The sequence below is a fragment of the Thermobia domestica genome, chromosome 3, assembly GCF_964235325.1.
Source record: "Thermobia domestica chromosome 3, izTheDome1.hap1.1, whole genome shotgun sequence".
NCBI classification, from domain to species: Eukaryota; Metazoa; Arthropoda; class Insecta; order Zygentoma; family Lepismatidae; genus Thermobia; species Thermobia domestica.
In genome coordinates, this window is record NC_137456.1 from 63410821 (window position 1) to 63437328 (window position 26508).

The 26508-nt window shown below is 36.8% G+C and overlaps 1 protein-coding gene across 7 annotated transcripts in view; it reads right to left on the reverse strand.

Annotated features, from left to right (window-relative positions):
* Positions 1-26508, reverse strand: part of Liprin-beta (liprin-beta 1) — a 146438-nt gene that overhangs the window by 37124 nt on the left and 82806 nt on the right. For 4 of the 7 annotated variants that reach the window (XR_014130646.1, XM_081750994.1, XM_081750993.1 and 1 more), the window contains exons 3-9: positions 22479-23227; positions 21589-21771; positions 17320-17478; positions 15444-15578; positions 12433-12549; positions 8555-8750; positions 4678-4801 (exon numbers count right to left, since the gene is read on the reverse strand). Coding sequence is in view for 6 of the 7 variants with exons in the window: in XM_081750994.1 (XP_081607120.1) it covers positions 4678-4801; positions 8555-8750; positions 12433-12549; positions 15444-15578; positions 17320-17478; positions 21589-21771; positions 22479-23227 (1663 nt within the window). In the remaining variant the exon portion in view is untranslated. The remainder of the gene's footprint in view (positions 1-4677; positions 4802-8554; positions 8751-12432; positions 12550-15443; positions 15579-17319; positions 17479-21588; positions 21772-22478; positions 23228-26508) is intronic. The other 3 variants (XM_081750995.1, XM_081750996.1, XM_081750992.1) reach the window with 2 other exon arrangements.

The following is a 26508-nucleotide window of genomic DNA, read 5'->3' on the forward strand; positions in this document are numbered from 1 at the left end:
GCAACAACCTAAGTTGAATATGAAAGGCTAAATTAAATACTAAACCACGCTATCTATATAAAACTGGAACCTTATGTTTAACGAAGTACTTAAATGTGATAATTCATATATTGGTATATCAAAAAGGAAAGGAATACTGAGACAGACGATGGTGAATCCGCTGTTTAAGGTCTGCCTAAACGGGTGAATACTTCAAATCACAAAATTAAGGGAGTGAACATTTTATACAAAACTCTTCAATAATAGAGAATTATATATCGACTTATTTTAAAATACGACAAACTAAATTTTGATACAAGGAATTTACATAAAATGAGATTCCATTATTAACAACTTTCTTCAGAGATGCAAAGTTAACAATAATTGGGACGTGGCTGGACGGTCGGAAAACGGCAAAGTCTATCTGCCGTTTTCGCCCTTCAATTTAAATATCACCATATCTTGTTCTGTAATTTCTCTAATATTTGTTGCAAAGTTTTAATACTATTGGTGAGGAGAGCAGTATGCAAGAGATGACGAACAGCTTTACTTGTACTCAAAACTTTAAAGCTACTCCCTCACATTGTTTTCATGTATGCGGCATTTTTCGAGTCACCGCCTCAATTAATATAATTCCAAGAATTCTTAACAGCAAGTTTCATATTTTCACCAAATAAACCTTAAAAAATAGCTAACTTAATACAAAACTTGTACTGCCTTTATGTTTGCGTTTTTATGATTTTGAAGGACCTATTTCTATTAATTGTTCTAGTAGCATTTTTCTTATGCAAGTGTATCAGAAAAGTATATCAGAAGCCAGCTGGCATTAAAGCTTAAAGGTCCTCGTGCATATGCAGGAAGCTTGTTGATCAGAATTCGACACCCAGGACAACGTACACAAAACTTCTATTAGTCTGAGGTTATATATATACGAGAAAGTTTCGAAAAGTTTCAGGCTTGACAACTTTGAGAAGTGATCGAAAAGAATCAATTGTATTACTTTTAAGTATAATCCTCCTTGACTTCAATACATTTTTCACAACCTTCGATTAACATGCGTATCGCCGTGAAAAAAGAACTTGTCTGCAAAATGGTTTACAATAGCGTCTTCCAGTTCATTGTCTTCCGAAAATTTTTTTCCTCGAGTCTTTCGTCAATTTCGAGATCGCTTGCTGTTAAATCTGAGATGTACAGTGGGTATTGAATCTCACCGAAGCTACAGTCTTTCACTGCAGTCTTGGAAACAACAGTCGTGTGAGCTGGAGCATTGTCATGCAGTATGTGACCACGCCGTTTTATCTGTCACAGCGACTGATCCAAATGACTAACTCCAACGAAGTGACGTAGCTAGACTGTTGAAACTAGTACATTATTTACATTGTTTCTTTTATAGATGGCACTATATGCCATTAATGGCTTATTACCAGTAGCACAATATTTTAGTGTCAGTCCGGAACTTTTTGGAAATACCCTTGTATACATATACATAGAAAAAATGAAGTTATGAAAGAACGAAGAATAAACGTAAGAACAGAGCTTTCAAAACTAAGCCAGAGTACCTTTCTTATGAACAACATTTGTGTAGTACTAATAATGGAAAGTAACTACTGACAATGTATCAATGAATTGAATCATGTGAAAATGAAAGATTGATGTATTATTTGTGGATATTTATGACAAGCTATAATCAACAGAAAATCTATTGAATGTATCTTGTTTATTCACACGTATAAGATTAGTACTGTATACACTCTTTAAAAAATAAAATGAAATCTAAGTTTTACATCCTACGGTTATGCCGGCTAGGCTAAAGGAGACAGTAATGACGAGAAATGAAAGAAGTGGGAGGAAATGGGAAAACCCACGCACACGAGGTTTGTCCACCACAAAGTTCACTTGGCGCGGTACAGTTTTTAAGTGACAATCGTACAATACATCTGCACCATTAAGGAAAGTTTTGGGTAATACTAGGAAAAATACCAGAGTGCTTCTACTATGAAAGTTCAAAATTTAAAACAGTGCAATTTTTGTTACGAATAATATCGAGATGTTTGTATATTTTAATTCTTTGGAAACCAAGGAAGATCCATTCATTTCTACTTAACCCGTAACTGTGCTGGTGGGGTATAAAAATACCCCACTGCCTCTATTATGTTACGCATGTTTACTTCTCGCTAATAGATTGCGCCGTCCTCCACAGTAATTTCACTTGGCAGTGCGCTTGTGCATGTGATGCTGTTAAGACGTAGTTGCGAGTTTACTGCTGCTAATAATACGTTATTGGGGTGCAATACCCCAGGAACACAGTAACGTCAGTTTTATATATAGATTATATTTTTACTTCTTTCTCACTGAAAGTATTTCTTGCTTTTATTTTAACATATCTATTTGTGTTGTTATACTGAAAACATGGCAGACAAATATCGCAATAGTAAATCCTTGAGTGAAGACGAAATCACTGTTATTCTGCAGGCCGAATTAGAATCTGATGTTGAATCAAATGCAGATAGTGAGTTCAATATCGAAAGCGGCCATTCATGTAGTTCAGAACAAAGTGAAGACACTACGTCATCGGATGATGATAACGACGATGTTCCAGATTTCTTCTTCTATGGAAAAAATAAATGTTTTAAATGGAATAAAAGTGCTCCTGTAAAGAAACGTACCAGGTCTTGCAATATCATTTTGCATTTACCTGGAACAAAAGGCTATGCAAAAAATGTTCCTTCAGAAGATACTGTTGGTTGTTGGGAACTGTTTTGTTCACAAGATATGTTAAGGTGTGTTTTGGAAAACATAAATGTAAAGATTCAAGAAAAAGGTGGAAAATTTCGTGATCCCAAACCTTCGTACACAAATGACATTGACATGATAGAGCTTCGATCGTTCACAGGCCTTCTCTACCGATCAAGAATGATGAAATTTGGACACTAGGATGTGACAGGTTTATTTGCTTCAGATGGAACTAGAAGGGATATTTTTCGTTCTACTACGAGTGTGTCGAGATTTCTTTTCATATTTTCGTGTTTATGCTTTGATTGTGTGGAATCAAGAGAGCAACGTAAACAAGATGATAAACTTGCTGCAATAAGAGATGTGTGGAATTCTTTTGTGCGTAACTGTCAAAAATATTTTGTTCCAAGTGACAACGTCAATATTGATGAGATGCTTGTGCCTTTCCGTGGGAAATGCAGTTTCAAAATGTACATTCCCAAGAAACCCGCCAAATACGGAATAAAAATTACAGCACTTTGTGATTAAAAAACTTTTTATATGGTTAACGCATTCGTTTATGTGGGAAAGAATCCTGACAGAAATCAAGATATTAGTGTTTTAACAGAAGCTGTTCTGAACCTGATATCACCAGTCGAGGGAACGAACAGAAATATAACTGTGGGCAACTGATTCACTTCGATTGAACTAGCAGATAAATTGAGGGCGAAAAAGCTAACCATGTTAGGAACAATGAAGCAAAGTAAATCCCAGATTCCGTAGGAGCCCAGATTCCGTCAAACAGCAAGCGACCAGTTCAGACAACAATCTTTGAACACCTCCAAAGATTATACGCTTTGCTCTTATGTTCCTAAAAAAGGGAAAGTTGTTGTTCTGCTTTCAAGTATGCATTTTGATCAAACAATTGATGCAGAAACGGGGAAGCCTGATATGATACTCGATTATAATAAAACAAAAGGAGGTGTGGACACCTTGAACGAATTATGCGCAAACTATTCAACGTCCCGTCGAACCAGAAGATGGCCAATGGTTATATTTCATGCTATTCTGAACATAGCCGCAGTAAACAGTCAAGTAGTTTCTAAAACAAATGGAACTTATTTCGGAAATGAGTCATCTACGCCTGAAAGAAAAAACTTCTTGAAGGAACTAGGTATGGCCCTAGTGAAACCTCAGATTTCCAGAAGAGAAACAAAATATTTACCTAAGGAATTCCAAGAACTTGTAAGAAGGATGCGCGGGGGGAAACGTAAGAAGCCCGAAGAGACAGCAGCAGAAGAAAATGCAAGTAAAAAGCTAAGGAGATGCGCATTTTGCCCGCGTTCACTGGACAGAAAAACAAAAGTATTTTGTAACAAATGCTACAAAAGTATCTGTAAGGACCATTATCATTATGTCTGCCCCGATTGTACGTAATATTTTCTGTATATATTATGTACAATGAAAATGCTGTTATATTAATAAAGTTAATTTTCACTAGGGGTGTTTAGGTACCCCACCAGCAGGTAACGTGACTTTTTTTACCAGCACAGTTAAGGGTTAATTCTCAATGACATTGTCTTTTTCGCTGGATTAAGATAGAATAAAGTTTCATGATTGATTGACTTGTTATTAAAATAATAATAAAACAGAGTAAACAACTAGAAAAAAGGATAAAGAATAAATTGATTGACTTGTTATGTAAAATAATACTAAAACGGAGTAAACAACTAGAAAAAAAGATAAAGAATAAACAAAAATTGAAAATATTAAATCACACGAAAGTGAACATTCTTTATCTCTGAGATATTTTATTAAGCCAAACCACTAAATCTTTCTACCTTCGGTTTTCAGTAAGTTTAAAAAACAGGTGGCTTCCTTTTTTTTTTTTTTTTTTTCCGAAAAAAAAAAAAAGTTACTATGTACACACGTAAGATCGTGTTATTAAAAACTAGATTTTATATTATTAAAAGTTAGGACACTTACTTTCCAAAGATCTTCTTAATACCTTTCGGCTTGTTTGATTGTGTGCTCAAAATTTGCTGAGAGGATTGATTACTCATTGGAACTCCATTACGAGACTCATCGTTTATGACCTTTTCCGTCTCAGCTGTGAAAAAAATTCATATTATTTTAAATGCAGAGAAATTATATCTAATACCCTTAATTGTTTACCCAAGTCTCATTAAATTGCAGACATGTATCTCTACCATCCCTTTACATGGGTACGTTAAATAACTAATACAGGAGAGAAAGTTTTCGAAAACAAAGTGGGAGAAAACAACAAACTTTGCATATGCGTTTCTCATATCAGAAGAAAAAAGTTTACCTTATTTTTGCTGTGAGGTGCTGTTACAGAGGTATGAACGGGTGAAAATTTAGTCTACTAAGTCCCCCAACATATCTCGAAAGTACCAACGGAGTTCTTCATATTAATCAGAAAAATTATCTTGTACTTTACTATGGGGCCTTAGTTTCCGACTTCGAGATAACGTATTTGGCTGACGGAATTTGCGCTCACCCAAAGCTCTGTAACTAAGCGTATCTCACCAAAGCTCAAGATTGTTTTTCTTTTGAAGTGAGAAACTCGTGCGCAAAGTGTTTGTTAGTTTCCTCCCGGAACACAACGAATAGTCGGAGTGCCATGCATAAAGTGATCATATCGAAAACAGAAAGCAGAATTTCTCCATTATGAATCTACGCAGGCTACAGACACGTCTGCTCATTCGATGTACTGATTCGAAAAATATGTGCTGGAAATCATACAGAATTGTTCACGATCTATCGAAACAAATTCGAACAATATCACATCTTACAAGAACTAATGCCGATACCAACGACTATGGTCTATTCGATAGCCACAGAAACGAGCTATTGCTCTGCACCTCAGCTTCCACAGCAACAGAATGCTGGGAAGTACAGTCATAACGATTTTATCCAACTCTTGTAGAAATGCTTTTCAAAGATAATTCATTGTTCGACGTTGTTTGTTTCCAAGGACCCTTTAAAGTAGGCTAAATCAATGGAAATCCATCAGCAATGCACGAAGCGATTTTACGGGAATGCTACTATATCAAGTAACACGTACTCCAGTTTCTTTGTCCATTATCATCAAAGATTGAAGTATTTACGCTGATTTGTGCTTGAAGTCTTATCCTAATGCACCTAGACGATTTGTGGCTGTACCATAGAAAGTCACTAAACTGAGTGTACGACGTTTGATAATAGGTCGAGTTGCCTTTTACATTTATCATCAGTTCTTATTTGTCATTATGATATTCTCCGATTTTATAATAAAACTCTTTGACAGACTTTATTTGGTTGCCTTGTACCACTTTTGTTAAGTATTTTACTCCCTTGGCCGGTAAAATATTGCGTAGGGATTGTTGCAATAATTTAACTACACATATGCCTCATCACACAGATTCTGTTTATGGCATATTCAGGATTATGATAAGGCAGCAGCTTACAGATACTTTACAGTGCTTTGGTAGGTTTAAACCTTGGGTAATAATTGTGTTTATTGCAGTCACTGAGATTCCTAATTTCAATGCACTGACTTTTCTGTTTCTGAATTTGGATCAGAAACAAAAGCCTTACCTATAGAACTATGTATTCTCCCTCTCAGGAATTACGCTTATCTTACTAAACATATAGGAGTTGAATTTCTTGGAAACAATTCTATTGTCTGGCATTATTCTATAATACGCACACGTCAAGTATTGGGCACAGAAAAAGGCAGTATTACACCCTTATTAGAATAATTATTCTGCCGGCATTTTGCTTTGTACAAGTACGATAATACTGCGATATACGAGCAACATTTTAGTGAGATTCGATTCACTACTGTCACGCTAGCTATGCCATATTCCAAGGATGTTTGTATAGATCTTGAGTAATCCTGCGCATACTTTACTTAGAACTATCTTCCTACATTCTAGTATAATAAAATTTAACACAAAAATTGATTTTAAAAAAATAAACGCAATTTAGTTCAGCTTATTATATTATAATGATTGATGAAGACAGCATGAAGCAAGCATACAGCAAATAAAGGAACAGCATCAATTCCTAAACATTTTTCAGAATATTTCTGTTAACTACTTATGTTAATCAGTATTTCCTAAAAGGGCAAAACCTGGCTGCATATTGTATTCTCAAGTACGTCAGATTTTGCGCTTACTCACGTTAGACAGTAGCTGAAAAGCCATTCTCTATGCCAATATAGCACAACTAGCACTGGAAGTTCTTAGTACTGAAACATGCCAAACCAGCTGAAATTTTCTAATCGTTTTTATTTGTTACAGAAAGTACAAAGTAAACAATATAATAAGAATTATATAATTGTATGAAGAACCCTTTTTCTTGTAATTAACTACATCTGATTTTGTTTGAAATTGCGTCATTGTGGAAACAGAAAATTGTACTGAATAATTATAACCATAACAAGCTCGCAATTTTTTTTTTTTTATTTAACTACTCTATAACATTTTATTTACAACTACAAGGAAAAGACACTTGTATCTACACGTGGGTCTAACGAAGTAAACTTGTTAAGCACATTGAATTTCTTCTTCTTTGTTATTTACAACTTGTGCAGTCATAGATACAAAAACATTTTACCGATAAAAATATCATTTCGTTAGTATTTGACATTGTCTCTTAAATGTAAAGACACTATGATAATTGTTTAATATTTATCATTAAAAACAATTGCTTCAGCCTAAATTTTACACACGTGTCTTATTATAGAGCTGCTTGCGGCAAGTGTGTGGACATTTCAATCGCACCAATCCAATAGTACAATTTTAATTAATGCACTCATTCTTGGGTCCTTTCGAAAACTTCTGCAATAATTACATTCTGGTCTTCCCACATCAGATAGTACTCACTTGGCTGTTGCTATTTCCGCATTCAACAAAATTACATATTTGCGGAGTTAAGACCTCCCAAAGACACACAAACAATGACAAGATTAGACGAAGTCAAAGGTTATTGCTATTATTATTATAAATACTATCTCCAGTTATAATGATGAAGATATTGTAATGAAACTAATACCATATTAAAACATATGAATGAGAGTCTATAAAAAGTGTATAACTGCTGCAAAAATTCAAAGTTACTGGATAAAAAATAGAAATCTTTACACTTCAGCATCTTAAAAATCTTCCAATATCATCAATAAAGAGAATATTAGTACTGCATACTACTACTTATTATACACTTGTGACTTTTTGAAGGGATCGGGGATGTCTGTCAAGAGCCAAGTAGCAATCATTAAAGTCTACAGTGAAACTAAAGAATTATTACTTTTTCTTCTCTGTCCATCCTACTAACCACGTATGGGAAAAACTCATTTTAATTTATACTGATATCTCTGCAGTGAGTTAGGTTGATTATGTTTAACGAGAAGTAAGGTTGTTTGTAACACCATTCTCATTGTTTACTTGGATTTTTACATTGTTTGGAGTAGTAAATTAATAAAAATTGTTAGCATTGCAGAAATGGAGGCATTACAGCATTCGAATAATTAAATTTTGTTTATTCAAAAAGCTGTACGAAGATATATATTTATTGGCAAGAAGATACATTAAAGACGCTGCAATATTAATTACAGAAAGTAAAAAAAGCTTACATGGTAAATAGCTTATAGGCATGCTGGATTACGCACTTACATGTTGGCAATTATTATCAATATTAATTCTAATAAGCTACAAATAGGCCACTACTTTTTCTCGTTATTGCTACATGTCATGCCCTCAAAAGCACTTTTCTTGCTGCTACAGTTAATAACTCTTGCACATCATGAAGTAGTCGAGTTTTTTGCACATACAACATGCCTATAATATAGATCCGTCACCTAAATTAGGAGCAGAGCAGCTCCGAATACCCATCACACGGAAAGGTAGGAATGAAAGGCTTTTACCAAATGCCACCCCTTTCTTGTTGACCGTCAAACCATCCATTTCAGGGGAACTGACTCCGGAGTTTTCACGGTGACGTGGTAGCGTACCAAAATGATGGTCTACTTTTTGTCTGTAACTCGCTGGCGGGGTCTGCAAAAATAAATTAAAAAAAAATATATACGTATACAGTGATTAGCAATTACCTTCATTTGTATGCATTTTCCCCCTCCTCTTCCCCGAAAAATAATAAAATAATCCAAAAATATTCTAAAAAATAACGATAGAAATAATAACTGTACAAATCCTTGTAACGATTTTTTAAAATATCTAATATAGGCGGTTATGTCTTTACGCATAATAAGACTGGTGTATAGTAAGATTTAAAGTGAGAATAAACAAATAAATGATTACGAAAAAGTTTGGGGAGAAAGAGAACAGAAGAAAATGGATAACTCTGAGAAATTTTATTGACAATGTCTACTACTAACTCACATGGCCTGGGATCAACCTACGGATCCTTAGCACCAAAGACGAGTGCTTTACTATTAAGCACCCGAAATGCCTGTTCAATTCCATTATGCAACTCAAGTAAACTCTGTCGCTTGATACATTTAACTGCTGATTACGAGTTCGCGATTAATAGACATACAACTGTTGAGTTATCTTATAGCTAGTACTTAGAATATAGTGAAGAATGTAAGTTCAAACAAATAAATAAATAAATAAATAAATAAATAAATAAATAAATAAAAGAATAATTTTGAGTCGTAAAATAGTGTGATATCATGGACAAAATAACGCAATTATAAATAAAATGGGTGCAAAATAAACTATATTTAAGACTGTACGTAATTTCTTCCTGTTTTTTGTACAAGGAAGTACTTGCGATTAAAGATAATTTAACTTCTTCTTTATTCAAATTTTCAATATCTTATAATATTTTAAAATTCGTGACGGAATGGATATGCTGTACTATTTTTTTTTTTTTTTTAACTAGAACTTCTATTACTGGATTTTTCGTGGGCTCGGAAATTATTTCATGCCCCGAACTTCAGAGTTTCAAGTGTAAGCCAAATTTCCCAAAAATACTGTGCTAGGAAATAATAAGTCAGTGGTACCGTTATAAAGCAGGCCTTAGAAAGTTTCCAATAATATGTTCTTACTAGTAACAAAATCTTAGGTTTTGAAAGAGATAGGTTTCAAACCGGAAGAAGAAAGAATGGAAAGGGCAGTTTTTAGTAAAAAGATTTCTGAAATGTATTCAAATGCAGGAACAGATTTAGGAAAGGGTGAACTGTTCCACTACGTGAATCCTTCTTCCATAACCATATATATTACAGTGTAGTGCACTTGCATGGTCTTGTCTTGACCAGTGGAGATATAGTTATTTGTGTTAGTGGTGCCGAGATTAGTCTTAACCGCACAGTGTTTTGAACAAAGTATTCACAGGAACTTAAATCACTGTTTATATTGCCCGTGGTATTATTAATACATATTGCAGTAGTTCCATAACACTAATGGTGACAGTAGTAGTATCACTAATCCATAAAGATCACTTTGTAATTGAGATATTCTAGTGGTAAGAATTAGGTATAGTTTTCACTCCCTATATTTGAATTTTCTCTAACTCTAAACGTTTTTAATTTTCAAGAGCACCTCTTAAAGTTTGTTTTTAAATTGTTCTTTGCATTGAATTATGTCTCATGTCCCTCTTTGAAGATTACAGAAATGTAAAATCCCTCGCTCTCTGTTATATCGTAATGCATACAAAATCCCTAGACTAACAGTTGCTAGTACTTCTGAAAAAAATACGCGTGGGCTGAGGAATAAGGCTGTGAAAACAATAACCTTTGGTATTGCATTCTATTATACTTCTCACTTTTTTTTCTTCTTCTTCAAACAAGTATGATTCGTTGTTTCTCAGCACGGTGCTAGAACTCAGTACGTCCCTTGAAAGAGGTGAAACGGTACGCAATTGACCGATATTAATATTACATGTAAGTTATATGTAGCTCTCATCCAATATGACACAGTCTTCCACTCTGACCCTGCCAAGTTCATTGTCTTACGTTCAGTAATATGGGTGGGAGGTTGTGAGACAGCTACGAAAAACGTGGCTGACAGTGAATTGTGCTAGATTTAACTCTGGGCTATGCCATGTTATGTAATGATTATCCGGTCTACTAACTGATGAAGTTCACGAAACACCTCAGGGGACACTTTCGCTAATAACCTACAACCAGTTCCTCTTGTTGTCAAATGTTTTTCCATGAGGCCAATTTGTGTTTACTTGGCCACATCTTTAGCTCTGGTCCCTGCGATACTTAAACCATTTTCCCGACACTGTTTCACTATTTAGTTGTATGAATATTGTACGTGAAAGAGAGCCATGATTTTTCATTTTCGGCGGGATTTTACTAGAATCAACACGACTCTCCGGCGCTTACAAGCTGAGACACTACACTAATGCAGAAGCCGGTTTAATGTTTTTGGTGCAACTCCACCGGGGATAGCAGCGCTGCCAAATCGGTCAGATATAAACTGATTAACCTTCTGTATTCGCTTATTTTCCTCCACACGAAATACCACCCTAACGCAATGTTCACGCGTGCAGAACGGCGTGTGTTCATGAAATTCTAGGTGGCACGTGGGCGAAATGCTAGGACGATTCACAGAGGATTAGTAGAGGCCTGTGGTGAAGCTGCTCCACCGTATCGGACAGTGGCGAGATGGGTTGCAGCATTTCAGGCGAGACGACAGTCAACAGACAAAATGCACGGTGGAAGGCATCTGCGAACGGCTACGGACGAAATTCATCTTGCAAGACTACGGATACTGCTTAACGGTGATCGGCGCTGGACTTGTAGTGAATTTACGCAGGAGCTGAATTCTTCCGTATCAGTGTCCCGCATGCTAACACAAGATCTTGGCATGCGAAAAATTGCAGCCAGATGGGTACCCCATACTCTGACCGAGGTTCAAAAGTGGTATAGGTGCGAATGTGCGCGCCTACACCTTCAACGTTACAATGAGGAAGGTGATGACTTCTTGCAACACATTATTGCAAGTGACGAAACGTGTGGAAGATCCTACGAGCCTGAACTGAAACGTCAGTCGAGTGAATGGCATCACCCAGAATCTCCACGACGGAAAAGCTTAGATAAGAGCCAGCAAACGTGAAGGTGATGACTATAATGCCATACTACCACGAAAGCATTATCCTCGTCACATCAAGTTCCACCGGGCGTTACCGTCAATGCTGCATACAATGCTTAATATCTCAGTCACCATTTGCGACCTCCTGGAGTCTGGACCAATTCTCCTACACGACAATGCCAGATGCCATACAACCAATCCAGTACAGACTCTGTTACGACGATGGGGTTGGGAGGTACTGGAGCACCCGCCATACTCCCTGGATATGAGCCGTTGCGATTTTGATCTTTTCCCAAAAATGAAAGAACCTCTCAGGAGAAACGTTTCAGAGTCATTCCCAGCATTATTCATGCCTTTGGGTGCACTGTCAACACCCTCTCACAACGTGGGGCTTTGATAGGTATTCAACGTCTACCAGACATCTGGCGAAGGGTTCAACAGGCTGGCGAAGACTACAACGAAGGACTGTAAGCTTCTTAAGGTGAGTGATTCACTACATTCCATTTCACAACTATGTTGCCACTTCGAGTTAAATAACCCTCGTATTTGGTAAGAAGCAATATACATTTGAAGAATACTAAACTAATCATATGGAATTCTTAAAATGAACACACAGAATTATCAAGACATACGCTTACGCCTCATATATTATAATTTCACCTCAACAGTTACTTACTCGAGGTGGTGGAATATCCCGGAAGTCTTCCGAATTATCTTGATACGCCATTCGCCGAGGACTACCTCCGGATACTGAAGAGACTGGACTTGGAGACGGAGAAGCACCTCCTACGAACTATCCCAAAAGAAAACAGACAGTTTATCTTCCGACATAGCACATCAGCTTATTAGTGTATTTTACCAGTTACTTTTCGACACTGCACATTTGCTAAGCAGTATATTTTAGTTTAATTTTAAAGATTATTAAAACAGACAAGATTCATTCACAAATGAATTATTTTATTTTTGGAATACTTACACATTATTCAAGAGATAAACCAGTTAGTACATATTCTCTCCACAGCAACATATAGTAACTGACAAATTATTCTTCCAAATATGCTAAAACCTTCTGCGTCCTACGCTTCACGCTTCTATTTTACCTACACTATGGCTACTCTAGCCATTTTTACATCTTCTGGAAACTGATAATATAAACACATTTTAAAAAGCTAGTCACTAAAATATCTCCTTCTCTTTTACTTTACACTACTGTGATCTATTTCTTCTATAGCTAACTTGACATTCTCTCTCTTTTTTTTTTTCCTCACTGTCTTACGCATTGTTTTAACACTTTTGTTCGTAATTCTACTTTCCCCCCCACTAGTCTCACGATTTCTGTCCTTTACCAATCACAACCAATTTCATGTTTTTACATTATCCTCAATCTGGTTCTCCCACTTATTCTCCACACCTCTATCTGTCTTCTTGCCTTTGCTTTGAAAGACGCTTGTCCTCGGATCTAACTCGTCGTTCTCCTAAAGTTCTTTGCAAAAATTAGTTCTCTACCAAGTCACCCCCAAGAGAGTGTCAACTACATTTCGGAATGCTTGCGATAGATTTAAAACATTCACCAGCAATAACACCAGAACATATTTGAGATATCGGTTTGTTTTCCAGTTTAAGTTCAATCTGGTGACATTATAACTCCGTCATGTTATATTCTCTTTACAAACACTGGTGAAGTGTCTTTGTTCTTTATACTTGAACACAATGAATATCTACCCAATCTCTCAATTCGAATTCAATGAAAAACACGTACTAAATAACATCTTTCTTAGTTTTAAGTCCCATGACTAATCACAACCTATGATTTAAGGGAGGGTGACCAGACGTATTTTTCTTTCTTTATATGTATAGAAAGTCGCCCGGTGTTCCAAGAAAAAGGTCAACGGGATGCAAAATGTTCCGTTTTTTGCTCGTATTTACGTAGTATATTAGTATTTCTTGTATGGATTTCAAGGAAAGACCAAAATGATTAATCAAGAATCTATTTTAGTTTTTGTTAAAAGATAATATTAAAAAAAAATAAATCGGAATAAGATTAAATAAATAAAAATTGCCTATTTTGAAAAGCTAGAGACCTCTTCCTCACTGGCATGAATAATGACACAAATAACATGACTATACCTAGATGGACTGCTAAATTATCACAGTTTACCAAGCGTCTCGTTTTTAGATTTTCTAAATCTGGTTACCCTAGTCCTACACTACATACATTAACAACAGGGAGTGGGAAGGAACTGATGGGATTCCCAGTCCCAATATGTTTTTAATACACCATCTAGTATTTCAGGTATTTGCCGCATCTGAGAAGCTTCCATGCTCCACTGTATTTCGCTAACCTCTTCATCTTCACGTACAATTTTTGTTTTGATATTCAATCAATTGTAGCCTCCTTCGCCCACTCCCTCTCTTTCTTGCTACCATACCCTTTAGCACGTGCCTCACAATACAGCTCCTCCTTAGCCAAAGTACAAACCAATTTCTCTTGTTCTTTTCAATACCTAAAAGTACTCTTTTCTCCCCACCACTTCTAATATCCTATCATTAGCTTTCCACTCGACCCAACTAATTCTCACCACCCTTCTCCACACCCACATTTCGAAAGCATCCTGTGTTTTTCATTAATTTTGGGTAATGTCATTGTTTCTGCTCAATACAGTACAATACTCTACAAAAAGCATTTTAAGTCTTATTCTCAACTCTTTATTCTTGGTCCCACAAAATAGACTCTTCTTTCTTCTAAAGGCTCTTTTCGCCACTCCTTCCTTGCTTTTATTTCACGTTCACACTCCATATCATCAGTAATACTACTACTCAGTTATCGAAAACTAGGCACCTATTCTATTTTCTCCCCTCCTATTTCTATATTTGACACAAACTGCTTCGTTCCAATCACCATGGCTTTTGCCTTTCTAACATTTATTTTCATCCCATATTCTTCACAGTACTTCCTCACGTTTTCTAGCATCTTATTGATTTTTTTCAGCTTCCGCCAGAAATGCCTTTTTATATGCAAACCGTATACACTTAATCATTCTTCTCCTATCGAAATGCCGTCTTTATTTTGTAGCCTCTTTCCACTCTCTTCTTCACAGATTTTAAATGATGTTGGCGACAGACAGCATCCCTGTCGAACTCCGCTTCCAACTGCACTCTCCTCATTTCCTCCTCTATTCTAACACTTACTTGTTGGTTCATATATAAGTTTCTTGTGAGTCTTCGATTTTTCCATTTCAACCCAACCTTCAGAATTCCCAATTCACGCGGTTAAAAACTTTTTCTAGATCAATAAATACAAAATACACCTGTTTCCCTTTTTCTATAAATCTTTCCCTGATTATCCTTAATAATCCAATTGCATTTTTTGTGCCCTTGCCTCTTCTGAACCTGGACTGTTCCTCCTCAACGTTTTTTTTTTTTCATTTGTTCTTCTATACAACTTTCTGTTCAGTATTCTAAGCACAATTTTTGGTGCACACGATATGAAATTAATAGTTCTATAATCCTTACATCTCTCCCTCTGGGCTCGATTTCTTAACCATAGGTATCATGATCATCTTCAGGAAGTCTTTTGGCTATTCTCCTATTCATACCTATTCTACAAATAGTTTTCCTTTTCAGAACTACATTATCAAAACAATAATATTGATATCCGAACACACATATGCATGAAGACAAACTTACATGATTTCCTTTGATGTTTGGAGAATCGGATATGAGAGTCGAACTTAGAGGCGGTGACACAACAGCAGGAGGGCCTGGAGATGGACGAGGAGCTATTGGCGGCTTGTCGCGTAATTTTCTTCTCTCCTCCGAAACCTGCACCGAGTAAATCATATTATTAGACCATTGAAATGTATACACAAGGTGTGCAAATTACTATTAATCTTTCATATTAGCCACCAACATTTGATTTTGAATATAAGTGAGGCACGAAAGTATGAGAGTAAGTCAAAAAGTATTCACAATTTTGACATAACTCTTCTTACGTTGTTCGTATTGATCTCTATCCTCGTTTATTTTATTGTTATGCTATTGTGATCGTGCTATGAAAGTTTGATCCTAATTCCTTTATTTGTCTTCCTTGGCCGCTCCATTAGAAGTTTGTACTAAAGAGGAACAATGAGCAGTAGTTGGAAGGTATATCAGGGGGTCGCAATCCATCAAAGATTTTCGGCACAATATGGGAACAGTGTCTTGCCGCAGCGGAGTGTCTACGAATGGATCGAAAAATTAAAAAAAAAAAAATGGTCGCACAAGTGTTACGCACGAGAAAGAAGCCGGACGACTGTCTCTGGCCACAAATGATGGCAACATTGAACGTGCACGTGACATGGTTCTGTTAGACAGCGAGTGACTATTGATGAAGTGGCACAGCGTCTGGAAATTAGTCATGGTTTCTAATTCACCTTTCGACCACAAAATCCGGGTATCACTGCTCACTGTTCCTCTTTGGTGCAAACTTCTAATGAAACGGCATTACCTATCTGTAACAAAAGGAAGGCAAATGCAGGAATTAGGATCAAACTTTCATAGCATCACTCAACAGCACATCAATAAAATAAACGAGGACAGGGATCACTATGAACAATGTAAGAAGAGTTGTCAAAATCACGGATAATTTTTGACATATCCTCGTATTTAATAACAGTGAAATGTGCATTCTTACAAAACATATGCTTTTAAGGTAAAGACAAATATAGGTGAGTGGCTTCCATCTTGAAATCCACCGTCTTGGACGCAAATCACAAGTTTCAAGCTCAAACTCGGCGTGAAGCTTGAACGAGAAAAAGATACATACTAGTTTGACCTTCCTAATCAGTTCCCTAGGTACTAGAATAGGATCTACTATGCTGTAACTATTACTAAATCCAGTCTGTTCTCTTGCTTACGTGAGGCCTAACTGCTTCTCTAGTCTATACTTTCGTAAATACTTAGTAAATTGCAGGGAGTAGATTAAAATATCTATAATTGCGTAAACTTCTGTGTATCCTTTCTTATGCAGCAGTATGGTTCATGGCACTTCTCGGAAACTCGACCGCATCGTGGACATTTAGTATAAAGCAGCGCTAGGACTTCCCCGCTTCTTCACCAGCTTCTTTTAGTATGTCTAATGTAACTTCATCTTCTGGTGTCTTTCCTCATTTGTGTTATACTGTATGCGACTCCTTGCAGTATGGGGCTATTTGTTTCCTTCCATCTGATTCTTCCTCTATTTCCAATATATGAACATTACGGTTTTCTAAAGTTTTAATACTGTATGAGTACTCTGTAAATTTCGAAACAAATCATTACCACGTTTAACAATATATGATGATTTCTGATCAACTAATTATCACTCTTTCTTCAGATCACTTATAATTGCAGAGTACTTCAAAAACTCATCCACATTTTCTATAATTCATACTCTTCAACCAACTACTTACCTCAGTGACCACAACCAAGCCAAACAAATAACATTACCATTATATGTTGGTATGACACCAAACACCAACACAGTTGCTGCTTTATGTTTTAACAATAACTAGCATAATCAAGTAAAAATATGAAAGAATCATACCTGTCCAATAATACTGACAATATCTGATTCCGATTTTTTCAGCCGATCTCGAAGTTCCATGTTTTCACGCTCAAAAGCTGCATATTGAAGTTTCAGTTCTGAGATTTCGGACATTAACTCCAACTTTTGTGTTTCAAGGGATGATCTCGTTAACATTTCCTGAAATAACAAGTACAAAACAACGGTCAGTATAAATCTCTCGACAAAAACATGTAGAAACATAAGAGAAAAAAAATGTAGCAATAACAGAGAAATAGAAGACGGTAACTGAAATGGATGGAATATTTTACATAATTTATGCAGATATAGATGCTAATATTTAATAATAACTTTGACAGCCCTATGTTACACAATCCACGGTGTAGTTCTATTGATTTAAACTTAAGATACTATCAAGATCTGTTACACGAAATACTACATAAATGAAATGAAATATTTCAGTTTAACGTCCCACGATTATGTCCTTTAGGCTAAGGGAGACAGATGAGGCAAGTGAATGATGGAATAATTTGTGAAATGAGAATGTGGGAGGAAAGGAGAATACCCGAGAAATCTCACGGACACAATGTTACTCACCACAAACTTACTTGGGCGGGGATCGAACCAGGAACCCCATGCATCAGAAGTAAGCGCTCTACCACTGAGCCACCAAGTCCACACCGAGACATTTCGTACGTAAATAAAGTATGGGAATGCTAAAGTGATCATAAATCAACAATGTTGAAATTTTTAAAAAATAAAATAAATAAATCCGGCGAATTTTAATTTTGAAGATCGTTCATCATATAAGCTATCAATACAGGGATGTCAGGGTGAGTCGTCATGTTTTTTCTGCTTGTTTTGTTTTGTTAAACTCTAGTACTGTGTAAAAAGCGTGAAGGTTTGCCTTATTCTGTGAAGTCTACTGTGTAGAATGGTACTCTGCCAACGTTCCAGGAAAGCCACAAACCCATGGCGATTCCATTCGGCGGAATTGGAGGCCAAAAACTCCTGCATTATATTTTCCTCATCGTCAACTGTTTCAAACTGTCGTTCTGATAGCGAAATAAATGATACTCTGACTGAGCTGGATCTGAGCTTGTGGGAAATTTGGCAATTCGAATCCTTGAAGTTCTAAGTAACTCCCGGATCAGCATAACAGAGTTATTGACCTTGACCTGAAGGGGGAACCTTTTTTTGATTAAAGCGGTGTATTTATATTACACATCGTTAACCTTCCGTAACTGTTTAGATTCAAGGTTCCTATTCATAGAACAGCTGTCTGTAATGAGTTTCCACAATACTGGATCATCCATATGCACACTATGACCTTATTTCAAACCTACGTCTTTCAACAATTGAGAAGTGTCTCTTGGCCTGCTTGTAACCACAGATAATCACCACCAGATATCACAGAAACTTATAACCTGTAAAGATTCGAATCAAAACTTGTTGGCACATGATTTTGTAGCAATAGTTCACAAAGAATGATCTGGCTTTGGGTCTGCTGCCGAGACATGAATCAAAACTCCAGACAAACTCGAGTTAACGGAGATGATGACACACGATGTTTTGGGATGATCCCATTGCAAATTGACATGTACTTGTCCGTGAATTGGTCATTACAGTGTTTATGGCAACACCATCCGGAACAATCGCACGAAGTCATTGTCTTGATTACTCAATGCGACCATGAATCCAACAGTATATGCCTCTCGTGCACATCTACCCAGAAGATATGACTAAGTTGTTCTTGCACATATTGGATGTCTTTCTGTCAAATGATATTAGGTGGATCGCAAGGCTTTTTCGCAGGAAAATTTGCCACTATGTTCCACATACAAAGATACGTAAGACATTGAAGGATTCCACTCATCGAGTCGACAGGAAAAAAATCAAATAGAACTGTGGTATCTGCAACTGACCCAATTGTCACATGATTTTTTTTTTCTTTTCTTGCCAAAGCTCTCCTAGCGTTCTTATATTTCACAAATAGGGGTTTTATTTAATCTGGAAACTGATTGGGAAATTTGAAGTTACTGAAGAGCATTACGTTTCGACAGACATTGCTGTTATTTATTTTCGTCAGAGAAGGTAGATGGTTACTTCGCTTGACCGTAAGAAGAGTCTTGCAAACATTTATACTTGTTTAATACAGAAGATGTCTTTTTCGTTTACCGGATGTTACTTCAGTTTCCATCCAATACCATGTATAATAAGGTGTTATAACGTATTTGTAGTTGTTTTTGGATGTACCGACGTGACCGCTTGTGCGGTGGAGATCGAAGGAATGAGAAACTGTTGTTTGGTTGCCAATTACTCTCTTCTGCACTCGTCATGAATGATTAAGTTGGGCAAACATCGTCCATCTATTCGCAGTTATCTCCGGCATTATGTAAACCTTTGTCATCCAACACCATGTCGACTATTACCAACGTTTTCAACTTCACTTATTACTGTCTTTTATCCTTCCAAAATCTTGATTCTTTCGAACATACTATTCTTCTCGGCCAAAGGATTACCATTTCACGTCCCAAACGTTTGCAGAACAGTCTCACCACGACGCACGTATTCAATGTTCATATCTTGCTACAGAGTTCATGTAACCTTCACAAAGTGTACTTCACTGACACAGTATTCTTTCACATTACATACTGTTCCACTCGTACACCTACTTATTGTACGAGTTCACACGTCATCTTATTGTGCCAGGTCCTGACAGCTGCACAGAAAAACACGTCGTATTACCAGTTCCCCGATATGAAAGATCTTTCATATATAAGAATATTAACACGCATCATCACTCAAGTCAATGCAGGATGTTACCCACTGTTACGCAATCAAATTTTAGATTATTATACTTGTGGCTTCAGGTGAGTCCACATTTAATATATTCAAACTTATAAACGAGAAAGCTACAGTTCCATAATTTCATTTTTGGCTTTTCTGGAATATTCTCGCCCGGATGCATTACATGACTATCTTTCTATTCACAATTTAAAATTACGAATTTCAAAATGTCACCGGGGATACACCACACATTCTGTTTCAATGTCCTTCAGTGTCCTGTGACACTGCAGTAGTAAGATTACTCTATCAATAAACAGTTTCACGATTCCTAAGTTACTTTCGAGCATTCCAATAGTACAGTCTTGCTTTCCTCCTACCATATTCCAGCCCCTCTCCACGCCACTCCATTTGGTGCTCAGTTGCTTTAACTTTGCTGATATTCAATTCTTCATATGTTCTATCAAATCTCGTTTCGCAACTCTTACTTCTTTTGTAGCCTTTACTTGTCAGTACTGTCAACGAGTATGACAGTACTGACCACAGTCGGAGTCTTGAGTTCATGAACTGATCATGGGTGTTCAATTTTGTGAAGGTCTGGGGATTCGTCCGGCCAGGGAAATGATTTAGTTTATCCTGATATTCAGGATACACGATCTCATTAGCTCTAACAGGGTGAATGCAGCCACATTAAAACAATCATTGGTCGACAACATCTGGTTCTTAGGATGTACATGGTTACCTAAAACGTCCTCAGAATCACTGGCAATAATGGGTCTTGTGAACACAGGAACCACGAAATACTTGGAAATTGAGTCTACATCATCTCAGGGCGTAGTATTTCCCAGTAGTGAGAGGCAGTTCGGAATATAAGTTTCTTTGGGAGTCCATCATACATAAACATGAACAATATTAGAAATAAGGTGAAAGAGGACTCATCGCACCATATTACGAGTTCCCAATAATTCATTTTCGTCGCAACAAAGCGTTGTTGGTGGTGATCAGTGGTTTGGAAATTGCAATACTGGTGTTCAAGTTACGAAGCTCCCGTCGGATTATGAATGTCACAATAGGCTGTTCTAGGCGCTGATTGAATTCCACAGTGACCTTTGCCGCAATCGTTTTAAGGTACGCTATGCCCCGCGATCTCAGTGATAGGTTTCTCTTCCGTTCACTATTACTATTCATCGATGTTGTCTTGTCTTGAGTTCTGTAGCCTATTTTTCTTCGCGACATACTTAACACATTAACCGTATTAGATATACACATGATCCAAATAATCGCGTACCCACAATTTAACCTCTTTGAAACTCAGAAAAGTCTTACATTTTGCACTACTACTCTCTGCCCGCTTCAATACCCACCTTGATTCCTACCCCGCCTAACGTACTCCAGACGATCATCTAACACATCACAAACAGCGACCAAGAGCTTTACATGCATCATCGTGTTATCACAAAACATCTTAACATGTGTTTCGATAACCGTATACATTATACTTACCCTTTGTAGCAAATCCTCTGTCTTGTTTAGCTGTTTCTTCTTGTCGTCCAAAAGTTTCTCCAACTCGCCGATTTTATCTGTCTGGATTTCGATTTGCTCTGACAGAACAGAAACTTGCATCTTAAGGGAGTCCTTGTCATTTTCCAGCCTATTAATACGCTCTTCTATGTTGGATACAGGAGACTAGAAATAGGAAACATATTATATAGACAAATTTTAAATATTTCGTTACGTTTTGTTATAGAACACTACAGGAATAAAAGCGAACACAAGTTTTTCATTGCTTCGTTAATTTTGGTAAAATACTGTACTTTGAAATAAATACAGGGTAATGCTACACGACAGTCTTAGTATCAAGCTCAACAGTACTTCAATGTTGTCAAAACACTGGCGCTAGTCAACTAATGTGCTTCGAAATACAAAAAACCTCTACATTTATCACAAGAAAGAAACGCAGTGCAGTGATTACCCAAGTTGTGACTCAGTCCACCTCAATCATCGCATTTTGTAGCGAATCTCTTCAAAGTCCCGTCAATTTTATGCCTAATAGGGTTTCAAGGGCACGGACATAGTAACTTTAACAGATTTTAGTTTTACAGTAATTATTTAAATGCATGTTACTCTGAATGACTGGTTTTATTTGGTTTCTTTACAACGACTATCATCAAGCTTGACAATAGCAATGTCATTCTGGGAATTCTTCTTTGAGCATCAAACAAGGATCTAAAGGCAGGTAGCTCAAAATATATTTGAAAAACAAACAAACGGTGGAAAGTACATTAAGGGTTATTAAGAAGGAGACAGTATGGTTACTTCAGAAATAAATAGCTGAAACTGAACTTACATTCTAAAGTCAGACGTAACATGCAACAAATTACTTCAGGAAGTACCTTTAGGAAGAATCTCCAACGGCAAAGCTCATAAGGTGGTGGAACTCCTGGATAATGGCAGCACGGGTACGACGCATGGTAACTATAGCGGTTGAGAGCTGACACATGATGCCGATGGGAGTCCCGCAATGCCACTTGGTCACTGTGACGAGGTATTAAATGTTGAGAAGAACTATGGCACTGACTGCGAGGAAACGAATGGTAGTCCACAACACTAGATTTATGACTATCCTCGTACTCTTCAATAGGGTCTTTACACATGTCCTCGTATGTCATGGGAAACGATTCTGAACAACAGTACATGTCACCACAGTAACTAGGAGAATATCGGTATTCAGTATCGTAAATTCTATCCTCCCCAAAACTGTCCTTCCTTGTAGGCTGATAATGACGCCCTGGTGAACTAGAAGAACGATTCTTTCGTTCTCGAGTCCTATGACGAGACTTTTCTTTACTTCCTGAGCTATTGCTAGGGCTATGAGCAGGTCGTAGGTTGATGAGTACGTCACGATCTGCATCACTCTTTTCCCTGAGAGAAGTTTCGGCTGGCACCAATGCAAGTTCTCGATCTTCAGGATCATGAGAATATGGTGACGGTGTGCTTCTTCCATGGGGGCTTTGTGTTCCTGTTCGTCGATTTGTGTTGACAACACTATCTGGTGATGATTTGTGCTTTGAGAACTCTCGTCCCTCCATGATATTAGTCAGGATGGGAGAATTCCGAACCCACTGGAAATCCTCCTCACATGCTATATGATAGAGAAAACACAATACGTGGTACATGATAATTACTCTGAAGGTATGCATTGTCTTGCTACAGTGCTTTTACTTTACTTTGTTGTCACTACAATAACAGATAAGTGCATGTAAATTCAGTTATACGTGAGAAAGTATAAAATTTACATAGTCTAACTTAAAAGTAGTAAGAATATATATATATATATATATATATAAAAAAAAAAGTATGTGCAGAGTGGAAGAACTGGGCCTACTTATACCCTTCAGCCCCATTGTCCACATTCCTAATACATCTTGATACCCCTGCAAAATACAAGCAATACCAGCTCTGAAATTTGGACTAGGCTATATTTTGACCTCTGACTTCACTCGTTACGGGCTTGATTACCTAATTTAGTTCCAGTTTCCATTTTTCCGCAAGCTTCACTAAAATTTCAATGATGAACTTCGCGTCAGGCTTCCCTGACCCTCTATGGGCACCCTTGCATCCAATATTTAGGTTTGAAGCAACTGTTTTAACTTAACAGTCCATATGCATTTGCTGCAAGTGAAATAAAGTAAACCCACATAGCATTATTATTCTTGAATATTTTCAACGTCCTCCCTTCTTGCTTCCTTCTTACGGTATTGCTTACGTATTTCTCCATTCTTGAGGTCAGGAAAGGACAACTAATCACCTCTGCCATATCAAGGTTTTACTCCAGAATTGATTGGTAAGAAAAAGGATGGAATGTTTCCCTTTACCAACCAATGATTTGCCTACATCCACCAAAATTTTTTGAACCAATTTCACCATTGGACATTGGAAAACCCTTTCCTATGATAAGTGAATATTCTACAGGTAACTGAACTCTGCATTATTTCTTCTAACTACCAAATTCTGTGTAAACAACGACACCGGTAATCCCAGAACAACTTGATCAAACGGAAACTGGGTTACATCTTAGTATGGCGCATTGATTTACATATCATAGTGGAACGATCACTTGGTTTTTTGAGATGCTTTAAATATTCACCTTGTTACTGTGTGCGCAAGAAAAGATGGCTTCTAACAGTTGGGTAAAGCACGTGGAGTATTGAAGGCGCTGTTGCCAGAGGCTCCGCAATAGAGACAGCAGCTTTGGCGACAAACTCAAGACGTTTAACAAGTCGTCTCAAGTACCGGCAACAGCGCGGTCAATGACTTTCGTTGCCTAGCAACAGCTGAAAGAATAGTGTTGTGATTGGCGATCAATCCTTCCTCTCGTTTTGTTTACAACATGTGAAGCAATCTGTCAGAGGCCACCTTTCAGTAACTCGATAATACATATTAGTTACTACTAGAATTTTAATTGTAACCGATTGAATGTAATTATGTTAAAAAACAACATTTTGAAAATAAACTACGAAAAATGAAATTTTCAACAAAACAAACAAAAGTAAAAATTCTTCTTATAATACTTATTTCCGACCTTTGTGATCATAGAATGTTTAACAAATCTGGAAGCATAAAACAGCTACGTAAGAGTAGTTACAAGAGACATGTAAGTTATTCGAATTTCACACTTGTTTCAGATTTACTTTTTGAGATATTTTACATGGGTTTATTTATATGCATGGTAAGGACAATAAAGAATGCACAAACCCCCTTGCAAAAAATTAATTAATGTATCATCAAATTAATTAATTAATGTATTAACCTAGCTGATAGATACAACATTCTTCTTTTCAAATTTGCAATCAAAATTATTTATATTTTTTATTCTTTTAGATATGGAGCCTAAAGTAAATATCTAAATCCAACAATGGACGGTAATCGAGCTCTTGTTTAAACCTGGAGATATTTCAGCTACAGTAATTCATTCAAAACTGCAACCTATGCATGAAAACGAAACCCTGGATAAAAGTACAATAAAGAAATGGATCCAATGCTTTCAGATGAGATTTGACATTGGTGACAGAGAGAGGCCAGGCAGATCCTCCTCTGCAGAAGAGCAAAAAAATTTGGCTTGTAAGGAAGAAAAGGTCCAGAATAACCGAACAATAACGACTTATCAATTGATGGAAAGACTGTCAATCTCGATGGGAAGTGTTCTTAAGTTTCTTTCATATCTTGGATATCGAAAATCGTGCTCAAGATGGGTGCCAGAACTAACAAGAGAAATTATGCCAAGTCAAAATAAAATTTATTTAAACTTCATTGAATCTTTCCCAATGCCTACTGAAGAGTTTAACGGCGTCATAACGTTTGATGGAACCTGAGTATCATTATGACCCTTCTTCAAAGCGTCTATAAATTCAATGGGCCCATGCAACGTCGCCGATCAAGAAAAAAGCAAGGCTTTCCCTTTCCAAAGATAAAATTATGATCTCCGTCTTTTTGGGACAAATATGGGCTCATCTTTATGGACATTTTTGACCAAAAAAAAAAAAGTTTATCAACAAAGAAAAATACTGTAAATCTTTAGAGAAGCTAAAAAGAGCAATCATAACAAAAAGATCAAGCCTAAAGACACCAAAATAAAATTATTAGGATAATGCAAGACTACACCGTGCACCAGACGCTGACATAAATTGGAATATAGGTGGACTTTGATGCCTAACCAGTTTGAAGTCCCAATCTGGATCCCTCAGATTTCTCCCTGTTCGGTAAACTGAAAAATTTTATATGTGGTAGAATATTTGAAAACGAAGAAACATTACTCCTATTTGAAAACGAAGAAACGTTACTCCAAGAGGTTAGAGGGTAGTTTCGAAAGCAAAATGTAGCATTTTACTAGGCTACATGCCTTTGTGAGTTGGAAAGAACTGGACCAAATGTGTAGAGAGGAATGGTGGATATACAGAGTGTTTCAAAACAATACCGACTACGTTTGGGAGGTGATTCCTGACACCAAGATAAGGGGAAAAGTATAGACTACCCTGGGTGCACAAATGCTTCCTTTCTGAGTTATAGGCTGCCGAAAACATGAAAAAATGAAGTTCAAAGATCCATAGCTCCAACACTATAGGACCTACCGTAGTCGGGTCAAGACTTCACTTAAGAACTAGTGCCCTATTCAAATATCCAAGTTTCAGAATCCTGCGGTACTTCCGCAAGTTTTTATAGAGGGGGTTGGTGAGTACTTCAGGTTACATACCGGTAGCCAAACTCCCTCTATAAACACTGTTGCGTTAGTACCTTAGGATTCTGAAACACGTATTTTTGGATAAAGCACATATTAGTTCCTGAGTGAAGTCTTGGCCCGACTACGGTAGGTTCTATAGTTTTGGAGCTATGAACCTTTAAAGTTTTTTTTTTTTTTTTTTTCAT